The following is an 11,022-nucleotide window of genomic DNA, read 5'->3' on the forward strand; positions in this document are numbered from 1 at the left end:
AACCCAAATATCCAGATGTGTGCAGCACATTTTATGGAGGACTGTTTCCTGATCCTGGTAGAGTAGACTACAATGCCGGCTGTTCTGACTCGCAGTCTGTAAGTACGTTTTCATTTAAAGGATTTGCCACTGATGATTCAAACGCGAGTTTTGAGCAGTGTAGAGTAGCGCTTGTTGTTTGTTGTTTCTTCGATCACAAATGCAGACATGGTTTTATGTTTGCGCGGTGCAATGCAACGCATATGACCCCTTTAATTTCATTCATGGTTGTTGTCAAAAAGTATTTCAACAGGTAAAAAGGACTGAATGAGCTATAATCTGTCAAATATAACAACTATGAATGAATTGAAGTCATTTTGAGGCAGAAATAACAGTTCACTCAATAAGTAGAGTCTGTAATCACTTTCTGGCAAGTGTAAAATGGACGGACGCGGACGGCAATCAGTTTTCAGCAGACGATCAATTTTCGGCACGACACTGGCAAATACGGGACGGTTGGCAACCCTAGTTACAATAAACATCAAACTACAGGGCTACAAGCCTGGTTAATTTAAATATAAAACTATAACAATGATATAAGGATTTAAATAAGCAAATACTGAAAAGTCTAGGATTCGATCATTATTGCAGTGATTAATATGTTTCTGGCATGTTCTGTTTTACATTAATTATTTTAATTAGTGTGTGTGTAGCTTTCATTTCTTAAACAACCATGTTGGAAGATATACCCATGTATTACCTACATATTCCAGGATGATATTGTCAAGATTCATTGGACCCAAATTGTGAAATAGTGGTTCAGTGAGCATGCTGAGCTTAACCCTATTAAAAGTCTTTAGGATGTGCTGGAGTCGCAACTTTACAGAGTGGTTTGACTCTCCCATTGTCAACCAAGATCTCGGCCAAAATGTTGCATAAGTTTGACACAACAATCCCACAACGAAAGCACCATATGTGTATCACAATGTTAGCTAAAGGCACTCCAATGAAATATTGAAATGAAATAATAGTGTGAGAAACTTTTTTCTGGACAGGAAGTGTAAAGTCGTCTTTAGCACATTTCAAAGACTTTCAGTTGGGTTAAGGTCAGGACTATGTGGTGGCCAATCTTTCACAGTTTGAGCCTGATGAACCTTGGCATTGTCATCCTGGAATATGGACATGGGTATTTCTTCCAACATGGTTGTTTAAGAAATAAAAAGCTACGCACTGCATCAGTTAGGGTTAAAAGAATTGCTTCCAAACATACAACATGCCAGAAACATATTAATCACTGCAATAATAATTCAGTCTTAAACTCTTAGGTATTTGCCGATGAACGTGCTACATTGCTAGAAGAATGGCATCTATGCTAATATTAGTCTGTTTTGCTCTTATTCCGAGGTCACCGTATCCACCAGATCCAGTCTGTATCCAGATCAGATGGTCACTGCAGTCACCCGGATCCAGTACGTATCCAGCCCAGATGGTGGATCAGCACCTAGAGAGGACCTCTACAGCCCTGAAAGACAGCAGAGACCAGGACAACTAGATGAGCCCAGAGACAGATCCCCAGTAAAGACCTTGTCTCAGACGGCCACCGGGAACAATACCACAGGAACCAGTTGAGTCCTCTGCACAATGTGACTTTGCTGCAGCCTGGAATTGAACTGCTGGTTTTGTCTGGCTAGAGGAGAACTGGCCCCCCGACTGAGCCTGGTTTCTCCCAAGGTTTTTTCTCCATTCTGTCAGACCAGGACAACTAGATGAGCCCCAGATACAAATCCCCAGTAAAGACTTTGTCTCAGACGGCCACCGGTAACAATACCACAGGAACCAGTTGAGTCCTCTGCACAATGTGACTTTGCTGCAGCCTGGAATTGAACTGCTGGTTTTGTCTGGCTAGAGGAGAACTGGCCCCCCGACTGAGCCTGGTTTCTCCCAAGGTTTTTTCTCCATTCTGTCACCGATGGAGTTTTGGTTCCTTGCCGCTGTCGCCTCTGGCTTGCTTAGTTGGGGACACTTCATTTCCAGCGATATCGTTGACTTGATTGCACAGAGACTATTTAAACTGAACTGAGCTGGATGATGACATCACTGAATTCAATGATGAACTGCCTTTAACTGAAAAATTTGTGTTTACTATTGTCATTTTGCATTATTGACCCACTGTTTTCCTAATTCATGCTGTACAGTTGCTTTGACACAATATGTACTGTTAAAAGCGCTATATAAATAAAGGTGACTTGACTTGACTTTAAATCCAGACAGTGACTTTATAAGCACTTTCCACACAAATGCGATTCATTTGAAGAGCACGTATCAGAGTGAATTTCTGCATGTTAAGATAGCAGAGCTATGTGCAATAATGCATACAAGTTTATTAGTACACATCCATTATTAATATTACATTGCAATGCTAAATACATGCTTTATTCATCATATGTTCTCATAGTTATTTTGTTTTTTAAGTTACAATTTTGTTACAAAATACTACTGTTTTGATCTGTTTGCTTTTTGTAATGGTTACCATTTACTTTTGTGTGATTTTTAAAATGTATTAAAACCAGTTAGGATCAGTTTGACCTGGAAACAAGTTTTTTTTCTTTCATAGTTGCAAGTGAGATTTCAATGATATTTTGACTACTGAACTAGGACATGTTTCTGGTTCCCATTTAAGAAATCTGGTCACCTTATTTTAAATAGTTTCTTTTTAAGAAATCAGTTGAATTGAAAATCCAACTATCAAGTCATCTTTTGATCTGATGACTTGTACTGAATCAGTAGGGCCCAATTGTCCTTTTGAATCATTCTTTTTGATTTGTTCTTTTAAATGAATCATTTAACTAAAAGGGAGATTTTCTCAATGGAGAAACATGCTTTTTACCAACATTTGTATTGGAAAGATCTGGATGTACTATAGCACCCCACATTATACAACACCATAAAATCAGTTTACACATTTGTTTCATAATGGCTAATTTGATTTCTTTTAATATTTCAAAGAATGTATCATATATCAGAATAAATAAACATGACCTGAATTAGCATGAGAACTTCAAGTATCCAGGCTTTTCGTAACAGCATTTAAAAGTTGGCAGCAAATTATGCAACTCATCAGGGCAAAATTAATAAAATGAAAGGGCATATTTACTCTGATATGAGAAATATTGGAATAGTGCATTATGAGGTTTCGATGTCATACCCATTTCTTGAACATGTTATCCTGTGTAGTTTTCAGTAGTGTGTATATTACATCATTCTGAGAGATGAATCATCTGTTTCCGCTGCTAGAGAAAGCAAAATAGCTTTTGGACTATTCTCAAACAGGGCAGCTCTGTTCTGTGTCTGGCCCTTCTTTACCCAGTGTCCATAAATCTTGAATGCGCAGGCATCGATGAGTTTGTGAATAGGCTTTACTGCACGTGCATTATGAGGTTTCGATGTCATACCCATTTCTTGAACATGTTATCCTGTGTAGTTTTCAGTAGTGTGTATATTACATCATTCTGAGAGATGAATCATCTGCTAGAGAAAGCAAAATAGCTTTTGGACTATTCTCAAACAGGGCAGCTCTGTTCTGTGTCTGGCCCTTCTTTACCCAGTGTCCATAAATCTTGAATGCGCAGGCATCGATGAGTTTGTGAATAGGCTTTACTGCATAGGGGTCACTCTTGATCACTTCTTTGGTAACTGGCTTGGCACGTCGATAATTGCAGTAAATGCGCATTGTTGCCAGAACTGTCATGCAGATTACCTGAAAAACACAAGTGTTTGCAATAAACCTACATTGGGGAAATCTTTACCGTTATAAGGGCAAACCTTTTCAGTATTAATCCTCTTTTATGTCAAATTCTTAAATGTGGTCATTCAATTCAATTTGAATAGACATTGTTACTAATCAAATGAAATCAGCATCAACAAAATCCATCTTTGCACAGATGGCACAGAAGTGGCATTTAAAGGTGGGGTAAGTGATTTCTGGTAGCCAATGTTGACATTTGAAATCACCAAAACAAACACGCCCCTACCCCAAAAGGGTATCGACCCTATTTTGATAGCTCCACCCCACACATACGTACGCAACACAGGCAACGATTAGCAAAACCAATGTTACACCGTGTCTACACCGGACGCGAGTGGCGCGACAAAATACTATAGAACTCATAATCAGTGATGCTGTCTACACCATAGATACAGTATATATACATATCTATGGTCTACACTGGCTGCGGCACGACACGACAAATCCCAGACAGAAAACTGCTGCTGCGTTCTATTTATGACGTATTGACACAAATATCAAATGATTTTCGCTTTGTCGCGTCCAGTGTACTAGACAGACTTTAGCTGTTGCGGCGCAGACATGGTGTTACTCACCTATCCAGAAGAAACATAGCAACCTCGGCGTCCGATCGCAGGTCTACTTCTCCTCGAGTTCTCTCCAGCGCTGGAAAGCTGATCCGATATTTACACGGGTCCTACTTTTTGCCTTAAGCCTTCTTTTGTTCCGCAGACTTTTTTCTCTTTTGTTTTTTTTTTTAATCCGCCATCTCTATCTTTCTGTCACTGGGCTAATGTCCGTCCTATCCTGTGCACTGAACGCTCTCTCCTCCACATCATGAGTAGACACGCCCCTTACTGCTGATTGGCTACAAGTTTGTTTTGCTATTCGGCTTGAATCCATAGTTGCCAAGTCCACGTATTATACACGACTTTGGGCTTCCTTTTTTTTTTTTTAAAGTTGCTTGAAAAAATCCCAGGGTTGCGGTTTTTTGCGCTTATTTTAAAAAATATGGTTGCTTGTTAGGGAAATCTGACAAGCAACTTCATTTCTTTATTTATGTTCGCCATATTCTCCAATGCATTGAATGACACTCTGTCTGCTCGCAGTTAATAGCCAACCAGTGCAATATTATAAGTGCTGCAGCGTAATTTGCCAAATGTTCCGCCCCCTCCTTGGAGAAAATCACGATGCTGTAATCCAAGCGATGATAGAAGTAGACATAGAGGAGTGGGATGACTTTCTTTTAGCCTATTTGTTTTTATTTTTACAATGTTTTTGTAATGCATTAATTATCACGGGCTGTAATAAAAAACAAGTAGTCCTATACTAATACTAAGAGTAAATATGGTTCGAATAGCCTATATTTTAGTAGGCTATAAATATGTGGCTATGTTACAGCTCCTCTTTGAAGCTCTTGTGTTTTTCTCCTTTTCCATCTCTCCAATCATATTCTGCACACAGGTGATTGGAGATGAGTTTTGTTCCCATTTTTGTTGCAGTTTGCTGATTTTTGTAAAATAGCTTCCATTTTTGCTTTCCAGATAAAAGAGTGGTTTCATTAATATGTTGCAGGCTCATTTATTGGTAATAAATAATTGATAATAAATAATATTGATGATAATAAATCATCAAAAAAAAATTGGGCTTGTTTTTGAAGCAGCGGTTGCTTATTTGTCTCGAGAGAGTTGGCAACAGTGCCCCAATCAGTTTTCTAAAGCGTTTTTGAAAAATCGCTTACCCCACCTTTAAGTGTATTTACACCACCTGTTTAATGCAGCTCAGTGGTGGCATAAATACTACAAGTACAAATGAATGTTAATGTTATGAGATTAATGTTTTACATATACAATTATGAAAACAGAAACATCAAATGATGAGGTAAAAAATAAATGACAGCCACCTTTCAAAAACTACAACCACAATTAGGTGAGTCGTTGAATCATTCTTTCAACCAGTTCGTTCAAAATGGCTAATTCATTCAGGAACAATCCAAGTAACTGTCTTTCTCAATGGGACACTGAATCATTCATTCAAAAATGCAGATTCATTCATTAACGGAACACCACTGTGTGTTGCTCAGACACACACAATGGTTTTCCTCTGGTTTATTTATTACATAACTCAACATTATACTTTATTATATATAGACCCCACCTTGAACTTCCTGTATGGGCTAAAATGTCGCACCTCTGCGACCACATACTGCTGGAAGAAAGGGTGGTTTAAGGCATCTATGGCAGTGTAACGTGCCTCAGGATTCACCACCAACAACCTGGAGATCTGAAAAAGTTTACACACCCCACAAAGTGCAGGTTAGTGGATCCACTGTAGGCTTGTATTCATTGGCTGGTAAAGCTAAACAAGTGTATTCCACTATTTTGATATTCCCAGATACGCACCAGTGCTTTGGCAGTGTCTGAACGGTCGTCCCACTCCGGAGAGGTGAACTGGTAGCTTCCCGTCAGGATCATGTGCAGCATTAGCATCTGCTTCCTGTGCCAGAAAGGAGGAGAACCTGTAAGAAGGGTGTACATGATCACCCCTGCACTCCAGCTGAAAAACACAAGAAACAGTGCGATTTCTCAATTCAGCCCTACTTAGAAGTAGAATGTAAACTGGTTTCATAAGCTTGCCTTTGGCCATCAAGACCAAGCTCTTTATATGAATGTTATGCAAAGCCTTTCCCCAATATATGAGGGTCTTTCTCACAGATCGACGGCGTTCCCGTAACCCTGGTGGTGAGGATCCATAGAGCATTCGATGATCTCCGGGGCTAGATAGCCTGGCGTTCCACATACCTCTATGTGTGACAACACAAGATCAAAAGGAAGCTCTAATGAAACACATATTTGTTATGTATTTGGGATCCAAATATGTGACCCTGGACCACAAAACCAGTCATAAGGGTCAATTTTTTTTAATTGAGATTTATACATCTGAAAGCTGAATAAATGAGCTTTCCGTTGATGTATGGTTTGTTAGGATAGGACAATATTTGGCCGAGATACCACTATTTGAAAATCTGGAATCTGAGAGTGCAAAAAAAAATCTAAATATTAAGAAAATCGCCTTTAAAGTTGTCCAAATGATGTTCTTAGCAATGCATATTACTAATGATAATACATTTTTGATATATTTACGGTAGGAAATTTACAAAAGATCTTCATGGAACATGATCTTTACTATGATTGTTGGCATAAAAGAAAAATCGATAATTTTGACCCATACGATGTATTTTTGGCTATTGCTACAAATATCCCCCGGCGACTTAAGACTGCTTTTGTGCTCCGGGGTCACAAATGTACTATTTATATCAGCATGTTACAGTATAAATGACAATTGTTTTGGTTGAATCTCATGTGAAGTAAGTCAAATATTTTTATTGTATTGTATTAATGTAGTATATTAGTGAAAAACATTCTGTCCAATCACATTTTGCCCAGACTAAATTGTCAGCAAAAATGTAGATTAAATCAGCATAAATGTACAGTAGATAGTAAAAATAGTAGTATATATGATGATGTAAAAAGAGAAAAAAATATTTAAATAATAAATATTATATTGTTACATCTTATAATTTAATACAATAAATATGATAAGGTTATAGTATAGTTTTTTACTATATACTATTTTTAAGATTATATTATATTAAAACACTGGTTATATTAAAATTTACAATGTTTTGCATAATGATTTATTATCCATATAAAATCATACAATAAATAAGATTATATTAGAATATTTACATATATGTTAAAAGATACGTAATGATTTTAATACGTTTTTTTTGCATTACAGTCATTTAGATGAAATTCACCCTTTTACAGTCTTATAATAAAGTGTATTAAAATCTCCCTCATTAGTTCGCCATGCGTGAAACATACATTTATGTAATTGACTGGTCATTCTTGTAACAGTGACGGCTACTCTGTTCTTGGTTAAAGGTCAGAGGGCACACCAAATAGCAATTAGCTCCTCCAGTTCCAGTAACATCTCATATACGGACAGCATGAAACCCGAATCCAAGGGTTACACAAACCTGACAGCTACTGGGCAGAAAATGCAGGGCATGTAGCTAGTAGGGGTGTAAATGGAATATTTCATCATGATACAATCTGACATTGATTCTCTTAGCCAGTGATACGACATTTGCTAAATATGCCACAACATGATTAAGATTTGATTAGATTCAGGGGCCTGCGATCGATATATCAATATTATGATGATATCATGTGGCTATTTTTCAGTTACATACACACGTTAAGTTAGTAAAAAAAAAAAAACATCAAGTCACATACCATTAAGTTTTTGTCCTGGTGCAATCTGCACAGCAAAGCCAAAATCAGTGAGTTTGATGTTCATGTTGTCATCCAGAAGGATGTTTTCTGGCTTTAGATCTCTGTGCACAATGTTCTGAGAGTGAAGGAACTGAACCACCTCCAACAGGGACCGCATAATCTTCCTGCAAAATGAAAACAGAGAATATTTTTACATTACAATAAAGGGGGAATGTGATTAATTGTCATGATCGTAACTTTTATGTATTTATTATTTTATACTCTTGATTTTGTGGTGAAATATGACCTGCATGGGTTTCATGAGATCCGTTATAAATGATACTAACCTTGTCTCTTTTTCACTGAGTGTAACCTTCTCGGTTAGGTAATCAAAAAGCTCTCCTTTCTTCATCCTGTGAGAACAATATTTACTGCATTTAACTATTTTTCAAATGGTTTAATTAAATGCCAGACCACATGTACCTCCAGATGTGTTTGAGACTCATAATTCCATTTCTGTTCATTAAACATGCCTGTGAAACTTGTTCAGTTTATGTCCCAGTTGTTGACTTTTTTTTATGTTAATACAAATATCTACTTGCTGGAAATAAAAGCAGTTGAATGTGAGAGGACGTTTCTCATTTTTGCTGAGTTTATAGTATGAAATCACACACAATGAGCTCTACTTACAAGTCAAACACTAAGAAGAAGAAAGCTTTAGTTTCAAAGGAATCCTTCAGTTGAACTGGAGAAGCAAAGAAGCAATGTGTTCAAACCATAGACCTTCTCAACAAGACACTGTTACATTTCACGATTTAAAGCTGCTACTTTGTGGATACTTACTGATATTTTCTTGGCCACACACTTTCTTGAGGATGTCTATCTCCTTTATTGTGGCATTTCTGATCTCCTCGATCTCCTCAGGGCTCATCTTATCTGACGGCGTGATGTCTATTCTCTTGACTGCATATTCCTGAGCGGCGTGCTTATGGATGCAGCGTCGAACCACACTACTCACCCCTCTGCAACGCAATCACTATCAATGAGAACTACTATTCTGAATATACAAAACACTTGAAATCAAACAAAATCACTTCATGATCAAATCATTTGTCTTCTGAAGAAAATAATGGGTTGTGTAGTATATAACACCGATTGCATTGTATAGTGAACTCAATTTGCAGCTTATTAATGCACAGGGAATCAGTTATGAATGCATGCATGCATCATCTTAAGGGTGCAGTAGGAGATCTTGGAAAATGCTAACTTTAGCCTGATAGCACTGAAAGCGAACGTCCCACCCTCCCTGCAATCGTCGTACAAAGCCACCCCCCCTGAACGCATATACGCTCACAGACCAGAATACCAGAGACAACATTACTACAATAGGCTACTTCAGCGGTTCCCAATTCCAGCCCATGTTTTAAAACGGATTTCCCCGCTCAGGGAGGAGGGAGCAATGAACACTGTGTAGGGATCATATCGATCGGAACACAGTTCATGAACGTAGCTCACTTCTCATGAGCTGGTTATCTGAATCGGGTGTGTTAACTAGCGAGACATGCAAAATATGCAGAAGACTGGAATTGGGAACCGCTGAGCTACATCGTGTGTCATTCACCGGTGAGAAAACTTTAAAAGTACTACAATACCAGGAAGGAAGATCGGGTTGTTGATGTTTGCCTGCCATCCTCGCTCTGTCTGCACAGCGTGCGTGAACGCTGATGACGTATCCTGTCTGCGCGAACCCGGTGCGCAGAGGTATGCTAATACATAAGTTGACAGGCAGGTAGGCAAGCCAATTAAAACGCTCGGACCGAGCGTTTTGATTGGACGAACATTTCTTGGTCCTACGCCTTCCACAGAATATATAAATACAGATAAATACATTTAGACCACTTAACTTAATGATTGCTATCGGGATGTGAAGAGACTTTCAACCAGCATAACAAAAACATTTTCTGAAGACGATCACCTATTGCACCTTTAAGACCCTCAGGACAAAATGTTATCAAGGTAACTACATGAGGCTATGGTATAATACTGCTACTTCATCTTAACAGTGCTTTTTACATTAATAAAGGACACAAGTAGGCAATGAAATAGTGTCAGGGTTGCTGAATTAGGAGTTTGTGACTACAGACACATATCATAATAAGTGATGTTAAAAATGAAATATTTGATAACAATAAAGGCTATTTATTTAATAAATCATAAGCATTATAAATATGCATTAAAACGGGTACAGGCTACACAGTTTGGTTAAACTCAATTGAAGTAACCCAAAACCAGTCCACATAATTTGGTCACTTGGTAACTAAACCGGATTTAAGTTAAAAACGTAGACACCAAGACAAAACTTCGAACCAATATGGTGTTCATTACGGTGCACAGTGAATTTCATTCTCCTCTAGCTGTATTTGGTGTTCATTAAATTACTGAGATTATTACTATTGATTATTAATAATCCAACAAAAAGCTTTCAAATATCCATCTTGGCCAAAATAAAACAAAACATTTGGAAATGATTATCAGCAACAACAAAAAAAGTAATTACCGGTACTATCATGTGAAAAAAAATTGTTTGTTTTCATTTCTTAAATTGGCCTGAAATATGACCGGAATATTTTTTGGTCTTCATCAATATATCTGTACAATATGACAATACCTTCCAAGGATCTCCTTTGGATCATACTTCTCATAGAAGTCCTGTGATCCAGCCCAGTCAGGAATTTCATCTTCTTTGGTCATTATTATAAACTCACCTGTAAAAAAACTGGGTTATTGCAAACCTACTGGACATCGGACACACATGTTTACATTTGTTATGCTTAGGATAAATCTTTATAAGTTTATTATAAAGTAACCAAACAATCAAAACATTTAATAACATAGTACAAGTTATAAACTAATAAAATAACACTCATAATATATATATATATATATATATATATATATATATATATATATATCTATATA

The 11,022-nt window shown here is 37.4% G+C and overlaps 1 protein-coding gene across 1 annotated transcript; it reads right to left on the reverse strand.

Annotated features, from left to right (window-relative positions):
- Nucleotides 1–3,162: 3,162 nt before the first annotated feature.
- On the reverse strand, nucleotides 3,163–10,852 carry LOC107567581 (phosphorylase b kinase gamma catalytic chain, skeletal muscle/heart isoform-like). The gene is made up of 10 exons (XM_016253277.1): nucleotides 10,712–10,852; nucleotides 8,887–9,065; nucleotides 8,734–8,788; nucleotides 8,391–8,456; nucleotides 8,065–8,228; nucleotides 6,476–6,566; nucleotides 6,166–6,319; nucleotides 5,921–6,046; nucleotides 3,505–3,736; nucleotides 3,163–3,266 (listed from the first exon to the last, which is right to left on the reverse strand). The coding sequence occupies exons 1-10, from the start codon at nucleotides 10,792–10,794 to the stop codon at nucleotides 3,232–3,234; spliced, it is 1,185 nt and encodes a 394-aa protein (XP_016108763.1). The 5' UTR covers nucleotides 10,795–10,852; the 3' UTR covers nucleotides 3,163–3,231.
- Between the last annotated feature and the right edge of the window lie 170 nt (nucleotides 10,853–11,022).

Source organism: Sinocyclocheilus grahami, unplaced genomic scaffold, assembly GCF_001515645.1.
Source record: "Sinocyclocheilus grahami isolate Dianchi unplaced genomic scaffold, SAMN03320097.WGS_v1.1 scaffold1170.1, whole genome shotgun sequence".
Taxonomy (NCBI): Eukaryota; Metazoa; Chordata; class Actinopteri; order Cypriniformes; family Cyprinidae; genus Sinocyclocheilus; species Sinocyclocheilus grahami.

Excerpts from the sequence above, each read along its gene's own strand:
- LOC107567581 (XM_016253277.1), bottom strand. The coding sequence starts at position 10,794 with ATGACCAAAGAAGATGAAATTCCTGACTGGGCTGGATCACAGGACTTC. Across the intron at positions 8,229-8,390 it reads CTCAGTGAAAAAGAGACAAG|GAAGATTATGCGGTCCCTGT; the intron begins GTTAGTATCATT and ends TTCATTTTGCAG. Across the intron at positions 6,320-6,475 it reads TACGGGAACGCCGTCGATCT|CTGGAGTGCAGGGGTGATCA; the intron begins GTGAGAAAGACC and ends TGTGTTTTTCAG.